The sequence below is a fragment of the Varanus komodoensis genome, unplaced genomic scaffold (genome assembly GCF_004798865.1).
Source record: "Varanus komodoensis strain SLA01 unplaced genomic scaffold, ASM479886v1 scaffold71, whole genome shotgun sequence".
Lineage (NCBI taxonomy): Eukaryota > Metazoa > Chordata > Lepidosauria > Squamata > Varanidae > Varanus > Varanus komodoensis.
In genome coordinates this window covers 1918915-1937404 of record NW_025336360.1, presented here as the reverse complement: position 1 = coordinate 1937404, position 18490 = coordinate 1918915, and the positions used below count along the sequence as shown (strand labels likewise).

Genomic DNA, 18490 nt, shown 5'->3' with positions numbered 1-18490 from the left:
CTCCCTTGGCCGGATCCTGCGCTGTCCATCTCACGTGGTTTTCTGCTCAGAGCTGGAAAGTGGGAATTGGGATGCATCTTCCCCGTCGGCTCCAAGATGTCACGGAAAGGAGCGTCTCCAACCACCACTGCCAAACAGTTCATTCTGCTCAGTTTCTCCAATTGTTTAGCTGGACATAAAACCAGAGAGACAGAGAAAGAGCGTGAGCCAGAAGAGGCCTCCTGGGCCATCTGCTCTGACCCCCGGCTCACCTTGTTGCCTGACCTATGGGTGTGCTGGGTCAGATGAGGCCTTGGCCTGACTCAGCAGGGACTTTCTTCTGCTATGGCAAGAAAGTGGAAATGAGACCTTCTCTTCCTCTCCTTCTTGTTCCTTTTCTCCCAGGCTTGACCCCAGCATGAGACAACTTCTTTGGGTGATTATTCTTGGAGCAAGTGGTAAGTGCTGAGAAATTGGATACACCGGCTGGATGCGGACTCAGGGCTGATTATGGGGTGAACAGAGGTTATCCGGTTGTCTGAACCCAGCTGAGATAATGTGTGGGTCACAACCACCGGCAGCATTTTCCTCCCTGCTCCCACTCCTCCGCAAGCATCACTGGTGTTTGAACCTGTGGGTTTTAGCACAGCTATCATACCCAGCATCATGGAAAATGCTGGCTGGGGATGATGGGAATTGCTGAAAATATCTCCAGAAAGCATCAACTCGGGCAAGGCTGATTTAATGTTCAATGTGGATAAGTGCAAGGCCTCGCACTTGGGGCATAGGAATGGGTGTCATAAGTACAGGTCAGGGGACAAGTGGCTGGAGAGCAGCACTTGTGGAAGGGACCTCGGGGTGCTGGTCGACTGCAGGCTGAACATGCGTCAGCAGTGCGATGTGGTGGCCAAGAGGGCGAACGCCACCCTTAGTTGCATAGCCAGAAGTGTGGCTTCTAGATCAAGAGAGGTATCACTACCACTCTACATGACTCTAGTGCGCCCGCAACTGGAGTATTGTGCTCAGTTTTGGGCCCCTCGTTACAGGAAGGATATGGCCAGGTTGGAGTCAGTGCAGCGTAGGGCCATAAGGTTGGTGGCCGGTTTGCAGGGGATGGGGAACGAGGTGAGACCGAGGGAACTGGGTCTCTTCAGCCTGGAGAAGAGGAGACTCAGAGGGGATCTGTTGGCGACATACAGGTATGTGAGGGGATGTCACACAGAGGTGGGTAGAGACCTGTTCTCCCCTGCAGAGGAAGGCAGGACGCGCTCCAATGGAGCCAAGCTCAGGGAACCCAGGCTCCATTTGGATGCCAGGAAGCACTTCCTGACAGTCAGGACCCCGAGGGTGTGGAATGAGCTTCCATGAGAGGTGGTTGAGGCCTCATCGGTGTGGGTGTTCAAGGACAGGCTGAAAATGCACATGGTGGGCATGTCGTGAGTGGAGCTGGCAAGAGCCAGGGGTCAGACTAGATGGCCCGGGAAACCCCTTCTGACTTGCTCTGCTTCTATGTTTCTGTGTCCCATAAAATGTGTATTGGTGAATCATCACTAGTAAGCACCCCACTCCCCAGAAATATGGACTTCAGAAGTCCTAGTGCTCCTGTCTGGCTCACTGCCTTTCCCCAACCACAGTTCCCATCATCCCCTGCCACTCTCCCCACACTGGTACCTTGCACTCCTGCCTGTCCCTTCCAGCCCTTTCTGTTGGCAATGGGAGCCTCCTGCATTTCAAGGCCATGATTGAGACGATCACGCAGGAGAACGCCCTCATCTTCTTCAACGGCTACGGCTGCTACTGCGGGAAGAGCGGACGAGGGAAGCCCCGGGACGAGACCGACCAGTGAGCGTGGCTGGGCCGGGGGCCTGCGAGGCATCGCCGGCGGTCCGGGGGGACTCTGCGTGGAAGGGATTCCCATGGGGGGGGGGCTGGAACCAACCACTGAGTGCAGCTACCCCTCCAAGGGGCTCATGGACTGTTAGGGGGGCTGCCTTGCATTCCGACATGGCCTGGTCTCTTCGGATCCTGGAATGCTGGAGCTGGATGGTGACGGTGTTGCCCCGTCCCACCCATTCATGGCTGGTATGGAAAGAACCCCTCTGGGTGTCCCCACGGGGCTTTGGAGGGGGTGAAGAGACATCTAGGGCGGGCGGGAAGGGGAGCAGGCTGGGGCTGTGGAGTGATGCCGATTCCTACCAGCGCCCTGCTCCTTCCTCTCTGCTCCAGGGGCTAAATCTGGACTGCAGTGCCGGGTGCGGGGGAAGCTGTGCCCCCCACCTCACTCCTGTGGGATCCCCACAGTGCACACCGGTGCAACCCATCAATAGCAGCATCCCTGACACGCCCCTGGGCGTGCGTCAGGGGCTCCCCGACCTTTAGGGCCCTTCTACTCCCGCCCCACAAGCCCGAGCGAAGGTTGAGTTTCCTTTCTTGATTATCAGGGTCACCTGCTGTAAGCACCTTGCCCGGAGCAGAAAAGCTGGTGGGCGGGGTCACATGAGCGCATGTCCCGGCCACCCTGCTCTTCCGGGGGCGGGCCGGGGCGGCTGCTGGAACCCGCACAGGACCAGCCTCGACGGAGCTCCCCTTTGCCGACGCTGGGGCTGGCTCTGGCTCTGCGGCCCCGGCCTTGGGGGAGGGCGCCCGCTGGCCAAAAGCGCTTGCCAGAGGAGGCCGGGGGCCAGTGCCGGACGGCCCAGCTGCCCCCCCGCCCGTTTTTCCGCTGTCCCCGCAAGGTGCTGCTATCACCACGGCTGCTGCTACGAGGACCTGCACGAGCAGGGCTGCCATCCGCACATCGATCACTACAGCTACGCCATCATCCACAGGGACGTGTTCTGCAGTGAGTGGCGGGAGGGAAGGCCGCGATGGGAGCCTTTGGAGAAGGGCTGAAGAGCACAGAAGAGAGCTGGGAGGGGCCAGCAGGCTGTCGGGTCCCACCCTGGCTCCTGCAGGATGCTGGGTTATGCCATCCCACCCAGAGGACGGTCCAGGCACTTTCGGAAAGGCTCCGCTGCGGCTGTGGGCATCTGGGAAATGGGGAGTTCCAGACCAGGAGAGGGACAAATGGCATCTTGCAAATATGGGGCGATCCAGGGGTGCCAGCGCTCTGACTGTAGGGCCACACCACCTCATGGGGTTCTGCCAAGGGGTGGGGCTTAGACTCCAAGCCACGCCTCCTGAAGGATTCCCTTGAGGGCATCCACTCACTCTCTAATGGCAGGGTTGGGAGGACGGACGGACGGAGACTGATCTGCGTATTCCGGGAGAGGGGCCCCTTTGACCCGCACGGGTGACTTCCATTGCCTCCAGCCCCACTGCTATTCTGCCCCATAGCATTTCGCTCTGGGCTCTCTTGTTATCTCTCAATTTACTTTTGTGTAAGCACGTGTGGTCCTGATTCCTATCCCATGATTCCGAAGAAGCACTCCCCGTGGCAGCCTGCTTAGCGGCAACCCAGTCCCAAACCCACGCAGGCAGCTGATCTGGCCCATCCCTTTCCCTTTATATGGGTCTTCTGTGGGTCTTCGGTAAAGCAAAATTGCCCACTTTAATTGCCCACTCAAGACTGAGTTGCCCCTGATACTTTGCATTAGGACAGGGTGGTTTAAAATAGTCACTGGGTAAAAATGGGTGGTGAGTGGTGTTAAGCTGGGGAATGGGGAGATCTGGGTTCGAGTCCTCCCTTGGCCATAAAGCGCTGGGTAGCTTTGGACTAGCCATGGACTCTCAGCCCAACCTACCTCACAGGGTTGTTGTTGTGAAGAAAAAACATAGTCAGGTAAGCTGCCTCGGATTCCTTACAAGAGGAAAAGAGCAGCAGATAAATATAGTGTAATAATTAGGAAGACGATGACAACGATGATGGTGATGGTAGGTTAAAAGAAAAGAAAGAAAAAGAGTCAGTGGTTCAGAGAGCCTAATAAATCATGCTTGAGGGTTGATTATAGTTTGAGTCTGGGTTGCTGTGTAGTGTGAACCCAGCCAACCTAATAAACCATGGTTTGTTAACCATGTCCAGAAACTATAGTTTGTTGGTTGTGAATTGTGAGTTGTTCTTGGTTAACAAACCATGGCTATGAACATGTCTGGCTTCAGACAACATGATAACCTTTGTTTCAACAACAACCCACAGTTCAGCAAAAACTCACACTCAGTCCATACTCAGCCCCTTCCTGTGTTGTCTGAACCCAGCCAACAGAAGCCAAATTGGGTAGTTTTACCTAGAGCCTGGAGGGAATGAATCCTCACAGGATCAAGTCCCAGCTTAGGGGTGGAAAATCATTTTCCATTGGCACCGGATCCCGCTGCTGAACAGCTCGATTTGGTATTCTCTGAGCCACATAAAAAACTAAAGCATCCACAGTTGCCTCACGAAATGTTCCAGGTGAGGCTGCATGGCCCTGTCATCCGGCCGTCCTAAGAAGCTCCGTTGCTTCTGCAGAGTACAGAAACAAGTCCACCTGTGGCATGTGGGCCTGTGAGTGCGACCGGAAGGCGTCGCTGTGCTTCAGGAAGCAAGCCCAGACGTACAACAAAAAGCTCCGCCATTACCCCATTCTCTTGTGCAAGGAGAGCACCCCCAAATGTTCACAGGATGAGAAGCCGCAGGACAGATTGCCAAAGGCACAAACCAGAAAGCCTTTAAGTCAAGGAACGCACGGCGGGTCCCCAGCCCAACAGAAGCCTCGGACGACCCCTCCGCAGAAAGGACGTGTTGCATGAATTTAAAACGTGGCTACATTTTCGCTCTGGAATGTTCGAACAGTTTGCATGTTAAAGCTGTTCCAAATTCATGAAGTTGATGTCCTTTTCGAAAGGATACTTTTGCTCAAAAGAAAAGGATGCAATGACAGTCCATGGAGCAATTTGCTAAATTAATACACTGACACAATGGGTTCTCCCTATCCCAACGTGATTGTGTGATCATAACTGTCTGTCCATGTGTGTAAAATAAACACTTGCGTATTTATTTTAAGCATCTTTTACTCCTTGTCTAGGAGACACCCAGACTGGCTCAGCAAAGCAGAATGAAGCCGCTCAGGAAGGAAAGCAAAATTCATGGGGAAGCCTGCGCTGTTACGCAGTCTTGATTCACACGCAGGCCAGGGTTGATCTTGGATATCCCCTTTCTGTACATTCTCCCCTTATCTTAATACGTTGGTTTGCTTGTGTGACTGGGAAGCAAAGAGGATTTTATCACCCCCACTGCAGACCTGCCGTTTTCTTTCCTCTCTCACCAGAAACTGGCCATGTTCATATCTTAGACATGGCCATTCCAAGCAATGATTTTGTCTTGACCCCAAACCATTTTGTAAGGTCTTCCAGCCAAGACCTCCTTCTTCCAATGTTTCTTTCCCTGTTTGTTCTCCCTTGAATACACAACATGTGTTTTTTTTCTCATTATGCAACCACAATATCCTAGTTTCCTGAATGGCACACGGTGTATAATCTCTGGATCTTTTAAATAATTGCTTTTCACCCCCACCGTCTGTGAAATTGGTAATATCTGGTAATAAATCCACAGTGTGCAAAGCACCATAAAAAGCCCATGCTCAGAGCTAGTTCTACCTTCTTGTTACTCTACAGTTTTCATCTTATAAAAGATACTCTGGGCCATCTCAAGTCTAATTTTTATCGCATTACGATCATCCTATTGTTCATTCAACCACATTCCAAGATATTTCTCAACCACACTTTCACCTTGTAACTTCTTTTCTGGGACTACTCACTTTGCACGAATTACCACGCACCTGGTTTCCTTAAAGTTTGCTTTTTGACCATGCTTTTCCTTTACTTCAGTGAGCGTGGGTGCAAACCCAGGGTCACCCGGCACTGTCCGGGGCCCTGGATTACTTGAAGCCCCAGCTCCGGGGCCCTCTAAGTGCTGAGCTTGTGATCCACCCCCGCCTTGGGCAGTGCAGACAGAACTGTGTTGGCCGCCTCTCCGTGGTTGGAACCAGCCTCGGAGAGGAGGAAGATGGTGTGCTGGGGTTGGGCAGACAACAGAGGCTTGGCTGATGGGTTATGTTGTGTCGAGATGGTGCCCACCTTCCTTTCCAGTGCTGCTTGTTCCAGACCGCGGCAAATGGCCATCTGGATGGAGCGCAGGGCACCTTACCTAGGTGCAGACTCGTGATGTGCCATTGTGGTTGGCTGGGCTCTTGGGGGTGCCCCACAAGGCACACCTGGCCCCCCAGTTTTGAGCTCCCACTATGCACAAATATTTGTATGCACACCTCCGCCCCACAGCTTTCCCGGGTGGGGTACTCTTCCTCCTCGGCTGTGCTTGGACAACAGCTGGGCAGGGGCGCTTCCCTGGGAGGTTTGTGGAAGATTTGCAGGGAATGGGCAACCAGGGGTCCCAGTGGCCGCTGGTTTAGCTGCAGCCAGGACCACCTGGCTCCCCAAGCCCCTAAATAGGGCTGCGGAGCCTGGCATGGATATCTGGGCAAAGGAGTTGCTAGCACGGTGCTCAGCAAAGCACCCTTTTCGGGGCTGAGGTGCCCCTTTCTGCAAACCCAGCTGATGCGGAGCTGCTCAGAGGGACCGTTTATGCCTGAGGAAAGCAAAGGCAACCCCACAAACCTGACTTCAGCTTGGCCCTGCAGGGAGCTGGCTGGGCTTTCCTGCCCCTTCCTGACTCAGTGGCTTGGCTCGAGGACACAGCACAAGGCCAATCAACTTGAGCTGAATCCTGGCAGGATGGAAGCCCTGCGGAGGAGTGCTGGACCAGGGTGGAATCCCTTGCCTCTTCTGGATGGGCTGCACTCGCTCTGAAGGGTAGCCTGAGGGTACGCCTAGATCCAGCGCTGGTGCGGGAGTCTTGGGTGTCTGGCCTGGCCTGGAGAGCCTTTAGCACCTCTGGGGGTCCTCCAGGCACGGCCACCCCTGGCCACGGCAGTCCCAGCACGCCACCTCGGCTGGGCTAGTGCGCTGGCTCAACACAGGGGCTGCTCCGGAAGCTGCAGCCAGCCGAGAACGCGCAGCCCCGGGGCGGCCCCTGTCCAGCTGCTCTGCTGGGGAACGGCACTGGCTGCCTCTTCTCCACCGGCCAGGTGACCGCTGTGCTCCCGGTGTGCAGCGCCCTGCGCGCTCTGGGACCAGGCGCTGGGGCAGCAGCTTCTCCCTGATCCACCTGCCTGGCCCCAGGGTCAGCGAAGGACTTGCTTCCGCTGCCTCACCAGGACCTACAGCCCCACTTCTAGAGTCCTCTGGGGGAAGGGCCTTCACTGTGGTGGCCCCGTTCCTCTGCAGGACCACCTGAAACCATCTTTGTGGGCTGAACAGCCGTGGCTTTTATTTTAAAATACGGTTTTATTCTTTTTATCTTTTGCTTTCCACCCTGGAATCTATTTAGATATGGAGAAGTATAAGAAAGAAATTCTTCAGAAATGAGATGGGCCTGCAGAAGCCTCCCCACACTTGGGACCCTCCAGATGCTGCTGGACCACACCTCCACCATGGGCCTTCTGGCAGCCGAGTCCAGCACATCTGGAGGGTGTGGGAAGGCTGAGCACAGCCACTCACCTGGGCAGGTACTTTTTGGAGGCGACTTGGCTGCCTTGGTTGTGCTTTCTTTTGTGTGCAGGCCCCCACCAGAGCAGCTCCCACTGCAGAACTGCCAGCCAGCGCAGTCCTAGCCGAGTCTACATAGAAGCAGGTCCCCTGCTGTTCACACACACACACAATGACCTCCAATCTCTCCTCTTTTGGCTGGCCATCGATTAGGATCCCCAGCAAAAAGCAATCCCATCCGCTTTATTACCTCTGTCTTGCTGCTATGTGGGGTGGGGGGGGGGCAGGCTGAGAGGACTCTACAACGGCCCTGCCGAGCTATCCCATTTTGTTATCGTCCTATTACTGGCTGGAGGGCAGAGTCGGAAAAGGGGTCTACAACAACCCTGCAGGCCAGGCCAGGCCAGTGGGGGGGGGGGGGCTTAGTGTACATTAGGACAGCCCTCCCTGCAAGGTAGCCCAATAGGTTCTGGGGCAGCCATGCTCCTGCCCAATCGCGCCTCACTTAAAGTCCCGGATCCCTCCACATTTTCTGACAAGGGCAGCACTCGGTTCGCTTTTCCCCGTTGCTTTCCAGCAATGGGAGGACTGGCACTAAAGCGAACCAGGAAGCGCTGTCTCCTAAAAAGAGAGAGTGCCTCTACATTTGAGAGTCTATGGGGTAGCGTCCAATCTTGTTAGCGCTGCGGCTAAAAAGTTCAGGCAGCGGTTCACGCTAACTGGCCTGGCTCTATAGTCGCGACGCGCTGCGGGCCCTCTGACGTCATTAGGCGCCGCCGCGACCCCCTCTGACGGCATTAGGCGTCGCCGCGGGCGGAGGGGACGTTCCTTGCGGAAGTCGGTCGGAGGCGGACGCGGACGCGGAGGCGGACGCCGTGCGCGGGTAGGGGGCGGGGGGCGCCGAGCCGTGTCTCCGGTGCCGGGTGCGGCGGTGTCGCCAGGGGAACGCGGGCCTTGGGTGGGGCCTTCCCGGGGCGGGGCGGGGCGAGCGGGGCGGGGCTCGTACCCCGAGGGCCCCCGCAGGTGGGTGCGCACTGAGGTCTCACGGGGCGAATGTGGGGAGGAGGCTCAGGCCAGGCAGGCCTCCTCCTTCCTGCCCTTATGGGTTTACCCCCCCCCCCACACACTTTTTCTCGTGCCCCACCGCTCTTTCATGGCTTGACAACAACCTCGTGAGGGAGATCAGCGTGACCCACGGGGTAGGTTAGGCTGAACTCCAGGGACTGGCCCCAAATCTCCCAGTGGCTTCATGGCTGTGTGGGGGTTAGAATCCAACATGATGCCCCAGTTCCTCTTTAACCCCCCTCCCTTTCCTTCCTTCATGCTCCCCACTCCCTCCCCTTCCTTTTAAAAAAATAATTCCGTTTCTAGCTTGCCTTTTCCTCCTTCTGCAACCTAAGGTGCCTTAAATAGCCTTCCTCCTCAACCCTGTGAGTCGGGTTCACCCAGCTTCATGTCTGAGCGGGGACTCAGTCTTGGGCCTCCTGGGCCCCGGTCCAGCAGTCCAACCACTGAGACACACTAGGCTTCAGCAAATAAAGATATTTTTAGGTCCATTCATGCCATCATTCAGAGCACATTTTTCATGAGAAAGAGAATTGAGTTCATATTCTGAAAAAAGAGGATTCAGTTCATATTTTATCTGTAGATCTAGGTGTAACTACTGGCAGGAGAATAAAGTGGACACCAGCTGTGAATTCAACCATAACACACGTCCTTCATACAGAGGACCTAATAGCCACTTGTCTTGCAGTCCTGTCTGCTATTTCTGCTTCTGAGATCATAACCCGTTTTAATACTCTGACTGATAGATTTCAGGATTAACAGGATGAATAATGGCCCAAGGAAAACTCAAAGCATCTTTCATTTGGTTCGATAATGAGTGTCAACAGGCTAAAAGAGTTGGTGAGACTCTATCATAAACATAAATACCCAAATTCAGATCTTTTGACTAATAAATATGTCTCCTTTAGGCAAAATATAAACTATAAAAGTATAAAGGCAAAAGTATAAAGATGAAAAAAACCGATAACAATCTGAAGACTGTTTTATTCCAATTATTGCTTGCTAGTTGCGAAGTTGTGTCCGACCCATCATGACTCCGTGAACAACACTCCTCCAGGCGTTCCTGTCCTCCACCATCCCTCAGAGTCCCCGCAAGCCCACACCCGCCTCCTCAGTGACTCCATCCAGCCACCTCATCCTCTGCGTCCCCTTCTCCTTTTGCCGTTAATCGTTCCCAGCATCAGGGTCTCCTCCAGGGAGTCCTTTCTGCTTATTAGATGATTCCAAGTATTAGGTCACACTTTTATCCCGTAATTCCTCCAAGAAACCCAAAGCAGCATTCAGTGGTCTTCCCCACCACCCTGCAAATGGTGTGGCCCCAGCACAACTCAGATTCTCAAGTCTACTTTGGCACCTTGAAAGGAGTATTTTTCCCTGACATTGGTGATTATTGACCTGAACCATCTTCAACAGAGGCATAAACCATCAGGCTTGCTTCTCTAGGTACCAATGTTGCACAATGTGGGTTATGAAAAGTGGTACGATGAGCTGGCCGGTATTAAAGGGGCTGCTAGATAATTTATTTCAAGACTAGTAGATAGCCAAACTTTTCATTTATACATACAAGCTTAAAACTCAAAAATGATGGTAGTATACCTTTGAGGCCCTGGATCAAAACAATTTTCTTCAACACGGCCTGCTCTGGCTGTTAATTTTGGCTTGTCATTAGCTATTTTATTGCTTTTGTGTGCTGTTTCTTTCTGATTATATTTTGAGTTTTAAGGATAATGGGCTTCTAATATAGCCATGAATTTTCCCATGACTTGCCTTGTTTGTTTGTTTGTACATGTATTTATAGGCTGCCTATAATTGCAGAGGCCTTCCTAGGCGGCAATTATATGGAAAGGCAGCATGCATGAACAGGATAAATAAAATGTGATAACATAAGTAAACATGAATAAATAAAACATTATAACAGTCCTCTTTCAGGGTGATCAGTTCAGATCTAGAATCTATATTTAGAAGGATATAGGAGCCCCTTCAGTTGACTTGGTCACACAAGTGAAGAAGCCATGTTCTAGATTTCCATGGCTTTCTATAATCTTTGAGTTAGGGCTGTAAAAATCTTACCACAGTGAAGAAGGGGAACAAGTATTCCCTGAGCAATGAGCATTTTGTATCAATGCATATCCAGGCAAGGTTCTGTTTAATTGCACATAGAGTGTATCCAGCATAAATAACCATATTCTCATTTTAATTAAACTTATGGTGGATAAAACCAGCCTGTCCACTGGCACAGCTAGCAAGAGATCCCCTACCATCCCGCTTGGCTGTTGTGCTAATCAGGGGACACTTTCCGGGAGGTACCTAAGATTTTGTCGGTCTGGTTCCCTGTGAGCATTTTGTATGGTAGTGTCCATTCTCTGCAGCTTCCCACCAGGGGCCAACTCTTGTGGCTTTTTTGTGTGTACTGAAAAAGCCCTTCGCAAGAGGAATTTCAAGGAAGGTTAATCGTGTCCCCTCCCTGAAGACATTTTTGCACATTGCTTAGAAATGTTAAGGCAAGCAATTCACAAGAATGGTTAAATTAAAGGGAAAAAATCAACGTGCTGTAGGAAACCTGCCTCCATCGGTTAAGGTTGGCACAAAGGCACTTTGGCCAAGCAGATTGTTGAACTGAGGTTCTAGGCAGGGCAGATGTCGATATTGCTGGTGGTGGCAGACGCAGAGATGAGGGCATCAGTGGTTCAACCGGCACTTAACATTTGAAGCCATTCTCCTCTTCCTTCTCCAGGCATATACTGTCAGGATGGATGCTGCCGGGCGCCCTTCAACAGGCCAGGTTATTCTCCTGGCAACCAGCTCAGCTGTCACTGCAATTCTGTATGCCATTTACAGACACAAGTCAAAGGTGGTGCACAGCCTGAAGGTCAGTTCCTGCTTGCAGAGCTTTGGATATTGGGCTGTCCAAAAATAGAGATAATAACAATAAGGGTAGACTATCCCTGAATGTCGTTCCTGAAAAAAATGTATAGCTATTTATTCCTTGCCATCTGGCCCACTTCTCAACTGCCGGAATGACTGCACCTTCCATTAAAAACCAGAATGTGTGAAAGGCAAAACTTTTAATGCTGTCGGTTGTGAGAACAGAGCATCCCTGCACCTTCGTCCACTCAGTGATGAATAAATCCAGACGGCGAGAAGGAAAGCCAGCGCCTAAGAAAGATGGCTCGTGGATGCTGTTTGGAACACTGTGAAGTCCAGCAAGAAAAGGCTGGTCCTGAAAGCGAGACCTGTGCTCCTGCCTCTTCGAGAGCACGGTCGGGCTGGGGCATGCTAGAAGTTGTGGGACTTCTCTCCACACCTGGGTTGTATGGTGCCCTTAAATCGTTTGTTTTGTTTCCTGGAAAGGGAGGCCCCCACCAGCCGCGTCGTGGTCGGAGCACATATTCTGTGGCCTCCGTGCTGATTCCATCCAGCTTTGCTGTTTCTGGAATGTCGGAATCTGCTTTACACACTTTCAGGCTGCTGGTCCATCTTGCACAGTGCTTTCTACTCCTTTTGCAATTTGAAGAACTCTCCCAGGCACCAGAAATTCTATGTGCTGCCATTGAAAGCTCCCAGTTGCCAATTTCCCTTTCTTAAGAATGTCTCCAAAACCCACATTTTGTTCAGGGACATTCATGGGGGGAAAGGTGGGAGCAGCTGGAAGCATTTTCTCGAAGGGTTCCCAGCTGCCAGGAAGAACTTTTGTTGTTTAAAATTGTAATCATTTAGGGGGGAGGTATAAGCCAAGCAAGCAGACTGAGGGTACTGTTGGATCTGTGGGCACCCCATTGCTGCCCTTCTACACTGCCTTGTATCAGCTAGTCATGATGCCAGTGGCTGAGTCGAAGACCTTTCCATACAGAGCATGTGCTCTACATTTGTGTCCAAATTGCACCATTAGTCTGTACCCATAAGCCTGTGGGAGCAAGTGTGTGGGTGCTGAGTGTGCAGCGAGGGTGTGCCTTACAGCCGTGACCTGTGCACTGCCAGCCTCCTGGGGAGGCCGGTCAACTTAAGTTTTCCAGAATTCAGGATGGAGGGAGGGAGGTATGAAAAAGACCGTGTTCAAAGCCACATTCTCTGCCTGTGAGCACTCAGTGTGACTGCTCATTGAACAAGAAAAATGACTGCAGTTGGAGAAAACAGCGGCTCTTACAGTAATGGTGCCAAAAGGCACAGGAAAGGTCTGCACTGTTCCCTGTTCAGCTGCTAAAAACCTTCAGGGAAGTTTTGCCTGCTGGCTGAGTGCTGCTCTCATTGATGCAATGTACTCTCTTCGCAGCAGAGCTGCTCATGGAGGAGCATTGCTTCCAAGGGTTCCGCTTCTCTTTTCTGTTTGCAAATGTAAATGTCCTTCGTTCCTCTTTGCTAGGGAGCCAAGAAAGTCTCCCTGGACCAGGACTTGAAGAGCATCCTTATGGAAGCACCAGGGAAGTGTATTCCCTACGCGGTGATTGAAGGTAATGTCTGAACCGTGCGGATTGCCAAGGCCATATGAGTTTTGGGCCGTTCGACTTCCAGTCTATTCTGCCTGATGGCATGAATCCACACTAAAAATGCAAACACACTCAGCCCCTTAAAGCACCTTTTCGCCATTTTATAACTGCATTTCCCCAGCCCAAGGCAGCTTATCTGATCATTAAAACTCCAGTACAATAACATAGAAATAAAGGCAAATCATGAAGGGGTTGGAGCAATTCCTCTGCCAGGAAAGCTTACAAGGTCTAGAACTGGTTAGCTTAGAAAAAAGGGGGCGTAGAGGCAGAAGGGGACTGCTGGTGGCGCAGTGGTTTAAACGGCTGTGCTGCGGGGCTGGTTGATCGAAAGGTCGCCGGTTTGAACCTGCACAATGGGGTGAGTTCCTGTTGCTCCGTCCCAGCTCCTGCCAACCTTGCAGTTCGAAAGCATGCAAATAGATGCAAGTAGATGAAAAGGTACCACTTCGGTGGGCAGGTAACAGCATTCCGTGCACCTCGGTGTTCAGTCATGCTGGCCACACAACCACGGAGACTGTCTGCGGACAAACGCTGGCTCCCTCGGCCAGGAAACGGAGATGAGCACTGCCCCCAAAGGTCAGGCATGACTGGACGTAACGTCAAGGAGAAACCTTCATCTTTACCTTTTTAGAGGCAGATGTGATGGAGGTGCACGAAAGTGTTCATGAGGTAGAGAAGGCGGATAGGGTGCCATTTTTCTCTCCCGTAATGCTAGAATCCAAAAGGGCAACCTCTAGAAGCTGACCCTTGGGAGGTTCAGGACGGATAAAAGGACTTGTGCTGCGTAAATGGTGGGACCCACTCTGCAGCCCTGCTGTAGCAGCAACAGCTGCCACACTGCAGGTAGAAGAAGCTCAGTGCAGGGCCTGGCTGGCAGCTGGCAGCTGGCGGCACTCAATGGAAGGCCCACTTCTTTTAAATCACAATTGTGATGTTGCGAACTTGGAAGTCGGCTCGCAAAGCAGCCCAAATGTCCTCACGCGAGCCCCGGGAATCCCTTTCAAGAGAGGCCTGACTTGCCTTCTTATTGGTGACCTTCTGGAAGGCAGTGCAGAATCTCTTCTTTAGGAAGCTTGGAATGGTATGTAATTGTGATTAGCTGTTTGAATTGGCCTTTATTTTTTAAGAAAGTGCATATATTTGAGTGCTGCTACGTTAATCTGCTGGCTCTCTGTGTTTTGTGTCATGCTGTAAAGGTTCCAATTTTGTTTTGGCGAAAGTATTGGCTTTGTTGCAAGCCACCTTAAGAGCTCCTCAGGGGTTAAGGCAGGATATAAATGTTGATCTGTAAGCAAACAAATAAATGGACACGTTGGGACCTACGTCCTCAATGTGGAATGTCAGCTTTTTATTTATTAAAGATATTTCTACCCTGCCTCTTTTTTCTTGGAACATTCTAAGGTGGCTTACTCGAGCCACCGCCTCTTCTCCATCTTATCCTCACAGCAACCCTGTGAGGTAGGTCAGCTTGAGATGTGGCCCCAAGCCACCAAGGACCTCCAAGGCTAAGCAGAGGTTAGAATCCAAATCTCAGGAGTCCCTGTACATTTTCCTGTAAATCCATGAACTTTGAGCTTTCAGGCAGTATGGACACTTGGTCCGCTGCAGCTCACCAAGCGTTCCCTCAAGGCGCATGTGCAGGTGGCTGTTATGGTGCCCCTTCCCACCTGCTTTTCGCCTCAAAGGTTGCTTTTTCTGTCCTTTGTGTGGCTGCGTTTATATCAGGAGTCAACTGGAGGCTGGCTTGGGCCTTCCTCTCCCCGGGAAGGTCGGTGTGGCACACAGATCAGCTGAGTGAGCGGGCGGGGATGGAGAGAGGACCCTTAAAACTGCGGTGCCATTTCTGGTTGGAGGCAAGTTCCTTTCCCACCGGAGGAGTCTAAGGAGTTCACATGCCCCAGATTTCATGAAGAAGGCTCCCGTTCTGTTGCCACCCACTCAAAACCAGGAAGTGGCATAGAGAAAGTGTGGAGGGTTCGACCATTCTCCCTTTCAGAGCGTGCAGCGCATCTTCCGAGTGCTTCAGGCACATGGCTGGGCGACACCTTGTCCCCCCTGCCCCGTTCCTTCCATTGCCTCATTGTTTTGACCTTCTGCATAGGAGCACTTGGGTGTGCTGCCTGGCTCACAGTCTGTCTTTACTAACACGAAGACTCCGGTCACCGAAGGCGTTGCCGGCTGCCACCCCTCTGTTACATGGCAGGGGTTCTGCTAGGACTTCTCAGCGGTTGGTTTTCCTCACTGCTTGACAGGTGTGGTGCAGTCCGTCAAGGAGACGCTCAGCAGCCAGTTTGTGGAGAACTGCAAGGGAGTGGTTCAGAGGCTGACCCTGCAGGAGCACAAGATGGTGTGGAACCGCACCACCCACCTCTGGTAGGTGCATTGCTCCCCGCAGGCTGAGAGCTGGCCTGCAGTCGCCCAGGGAGCTTCAGCGCCCAGCAGAGATTAAGAGCGGCTCTCCCACGTTGGCGTGGAAATTGGCCCGGAGCGCTGTCGGCTTTCATGGTTTCATGGGCTGGTGGAACGGGTTGGAGGAGAATTTCCTGGCGAAAGCGGAAGAAACCCTTAGGGAGGCCTGGGTCACTATGTGTTTGATCGTTCTTAAGGATTTATATCCTGTCCCTCCGCCTAAATGATCCCCAAGAGCATTGCAGACGTACACAATTGAGAACAAAGCCATTGGTGGGTCAGCTGAGAGAGGGGAACATTGCATCCATCCCGAAGCGAGGGTCCGCATGCGGCGCTGCTGAGTTACCATCTCTGAAGAAGTTCGGTTGGACAGCCACTGGCTTGAACTGTGATGAGGCTTTCACGCCAGTGCCCAGATGCTGATATTCTCGTCAGCCGCATCGGTCCTCTTGCACCTTAAGCTTGTAATAAAATTGCTGCGAGAGGTACTTTGCGCAGTTTATTGAGACCTGGCGCCCTTGCACACTGACTCTCCCTGCTCATTTGTACCTGTCAGCAAAGGCAGGGCGTTCTATTTATGATGGAGTGGACTGTAATCCGCAAAGATGTGTGCCGTTATAAATTTGCTAGCCTCTAAGATGCTGCTGGACCACTTCTGCTCCATCCAACATGGCTGGTGACCACGGGTCACGGGTGTCGTAGGGTCTCAGCGTGTGGCAGGCGGCACGTTCCCCATCCCTGCTTTAAGCTTTCTGAATGCTGCACAGAGACTTTTTTTAGCTCATCACTGTCTGGATTTATCATCGTAGTACAAAAGGAAAAAGGGAGAAAGAGGGAAGGAGAGAACGAGAACAACAACAGCAACCCAGACACAAATTCTTTGTAGTGTTTGTGTAAGGCAGTACAACCAGTGGGCCATCTTCGATTCAAAGCACTTCTTGTTTTGTTCTTGCTGCCCAGGAATGACTTTGAAAAGATCATCCACCAGAGAACCAACGTGGCGACTTTTGATTTGGTGCCCCAGGAAGGAGGAGCGGGTGTCTCCGTGAGGGTGCTGAAGCCCCTGGATGCCACGGAACTCAGCTTGGAGACGGTGTATGAAAAATTCCACCCCTCCGTACAGTCCTTCACGGACGTGATTGGCCACTACATCAGCGGCGAGAGGCCTAAAGGCATCCGGGAGACGGAGCAGATGCTGCGGGTGGGGGCCGTGCTCACCGGGGTGGGGGAGCTGGTCCTGGACGATCACGCCGTCAGGCTGCAGCCCCCCAAGCAGGGCCTGCATTACTACCTCAGCAGCCTGGACTTCGACTCCCTGCTCCAGAAGCAGGAGTCCAGCGTCCGGCTCTGGAAGATCCTGACCGTCGTCTTCGGCATGGCCACCTGCGCCGTGCTCTTCTTCATCCTGCAAAAGCAGTACCGCCGGCACCAGGAGAAGCGCCGCCTGCGCCAGATGCAGGAGACGGTCGCGGCGGCGGGGGACGCGGCCAACACCTGCGTCATCTGCCTGAGCAACGGCCGCTCGTGCGTCTTCCTGGAGTGCGGGCACGTGTGCTCCTGTGACAAGTGCTACCAAGCGCTGCCGAGGCCCCCCCACTGCCCCATCTGCAGGCAGCAGATCGCCAGAGTCGTGCCTCTGTATAACAGCTGAGTTGCGGCGGCTCCTCGTCAGCGCGGGTCCTTTCGGGGGTGCGGCCGGAGCCCTGCGCGCAGTAGAGACAGAGCCGAGCCGTGTCGCTTCGAGGGGCAAACGAGGATCCAAAACGTTTGACAGTCACTGTGCCTTTGGAACTGGACCGCTCGCCCTCGCTTTGGATAGTATCCCTGAATGAAGGTTCCTCTCCACGGAGAATTCACATGTGCACAGCTGTGTGTGGTGTCTAACTCAGCCTTCCCCAGCTAGACACTCTCCAGGTGTGTGGGACTACAGCTCCGATAAACCCCCAGCTGGGGGATTTTGGAAGTTGTATTCCAACACCACTAGAGGGCACCTGGTTGGGGAAAGGTTGCGCAAACCAGTCTGCGTATTTTTCCTGTATGAGAACAAGCAGGATCATGTTTCTAGATTAGCCTGTTTCTTTGAGTTACCGTTTGCTAGTGCTGCACGGGTTCTGCCCTAAAAACAGTTAAAGATCTCAGTTCTCTCCTAAGAGACTCCAAATTTAGCGCCCTGAATAAAATCATCTTGCGTTGCTTCACCTTTAAGTTTGCTTCCAGCTTTCCTGAGTTCAAACGACTTAGTGAGGAGGTGGCCGAATGCCAGCAAGGAGCAGGCCAGAGAACAAACCGCGTGTGGGAATTTCGAGCGGGGTTGGAGGGAGTCCTTAAAGAGCGACAGGGAGCGCTTTCCCTCTGGCCCACATGTGCCAGCAGACATGCTTGGCCTGCCTTCCTCTGCTCTGCTGAGCATTTGTTCAGGAAAAGGAAACGTTTCTTCACATTGTGTAATTATTTGTTGGCTTTCACTGCCCTGAGGTCACTGGCGTAGCTGCCATGGCTTAGATCCTCAACTAGTTAGGGCTGCCCTCGGACTGTGGCTACTGTGGAATGCAACTTTCCAGAAGCTTCTGAGGGCTATGGGGCGGAGTATAGGCTCATTGCAGGGCTTCCTTTAAAGCGTCCCTCCTGGACTGGGACCAGTTTGCTTGATGAACCATTTGCGCTCTGGTGAGCCCTTCTGAGCCTTCAAATCATCCACAGGGGCCCTGCCTGCTGACCCCCCCTCAATGGACATCACTGAGGGGGCAGGAGCTTGAGGCAGGGGAATTTCTGCAGTGGCTTTCCACTTCTCTCTGCCCTCGTTTTCCTGTAGGTGAGTCCCGAAGCCATTGCTTCAGCCTCTAGGGAGTGGTCAGACCATACGCTTTGCAGCCGGGAAGCCCCAGGTTGCTCCCCGGTGTCTTGCAGATGTGCCTGGCAAAGGCCCGTGTGGAACTCGGGAGCTGCTCTTGCCAGTCAGTGTTGTCCTGAACCAGAGGGACCGGGGCCCAGCCCGCAGAAGGCGGCTTCAGACATGGCTGCTCTGCCTTCGCTGA

General features: G+C 52.8%; 2 protein-coding genes across 5 annotated transcripts; both read left to right on the top strand.

Moving 5' to 3' along the window:
- Positions 1 to 349: 349 nt before the first annotated feature.
- Positions 350 to 4834, top strand: LOC123034728 (basic phospholipase A2 Ceg-N6-like). Of its 2 annotated transcripts, none has more exons than XM_044452323.1 (4): positions 350 to 437; positions 1677 to 1821; positions 2715 to 2821; positions 4424 to 4834. In XM_044452323.1, the coding sequence occupies exons 1-4, from the start codon at positions 398 to 400 to the stop codon at positions 4702 to 4704; spliced, it is 573 nt and encodes a 190-aa protein (XP_044308258.1). In that variant the 5' UTR covers positions 350 to 397; the 3' UTR covers positions 4705 to 4834. The 2 variants fall into 2 exon arrangements, with proteins under 2 accessions (XP_044308258.1, XP_044308257.1); XM_044452322.1 differs by having other exon boundaries at positions 353 to 437; positions 1614 to 1821.
- A 3456-nt stretch (positions 4835 to 8290) lies between these two features.
- MUL1 (mitochondrial E3 ubiquitin protein ligase 1) lies at positions 8291 to 17660 on the top strand. Of its 3 annotated transcripts, none has more exons than XM_044452358.1 (5): positions 8291 to 8380; positions 11297 to 11431; positions 12923 to 13010; positions 15299 to 15419; positions 16416 to 17660. In XM_044452358.1, the coding sequence occupies exons 2-5, from the start codon at positions 11312 to 11314 to the stop codon at positions 17104 to 17106; spliced, it is 1020 nt and encodes a 339-aa protein (XP_044308293.1). In that variant the 5' UTR covers positions 8291 to 8380; positions 11297 to 11311; the 3' UTR covers positions 17107 to 17660. The 3 variants fall into 3 exon arrangements, with proteins under 3 accessions (XP_044308293.1, XP_044308291.1, XP_044308290.1); XM_044452356.1 differs by lacking the exon at positions 8291 to 8380 and adding an exon at positions 8641 to 8696; XM_044452355.1 differs by lacking the exon at positions 8291 to 8380 and adding an exon at positions 8707 to 10005.
- Positions 17661 to 18490: the final 830 nt, after the last annotated feature.

What these genes read in the sequence shown, in the direction of transcription:
- MUL1 (XM_044452358.1), top strand. Translation starts at nt 11,312, where the DNA reads ATGGATGCTGCCGGGCGCCCTTCAACAGGCCAGGTTATTCTCCTGGCA. An exon ending in AGGTGGTGCACAGCCTGAAG is followed by an intron (nt 11,432 to 12,922) that starts GTCAGTTCCTGC and finishes CCTCTTTGCTAG; the next exon opens with GGAGCCAAGAAAGTCTCCCT. An exon ending in AACCGCACCACCCACCTCTG is followed by an intron (nt 15,420 to 16,415) that starts GTAGGTGCATTG and finishes CTTGCTGCCCAG; the next exon opens with GAATGACTTTGAAAAGATCA.
- LOC123034728 (XM_044452322.1), top strand. Translation starts at nt 398, where the DNA reads ATGAGACAACTTCTTTGGGTGATTATTCTTGGAGCAAGTG. An exon ending in CCCCGGGACGAGACCGACCA is followed by an intron (nt 1,822 to 2,714) that starts GTGAGCGTGGCT and finishes TGTCCCCGCAAG; the next exon opens with GTGCTGCTATCACCACGGCT. An exon ending in CCACAGGGACGTGTTCTGCA is followed by an intron (nt 2,822 to 4,423) that starts GTGAGTGGCGGG and finishes TTGCTTCTGCAG; the next exon opens with AGTACAGAAACAAGTCCACC.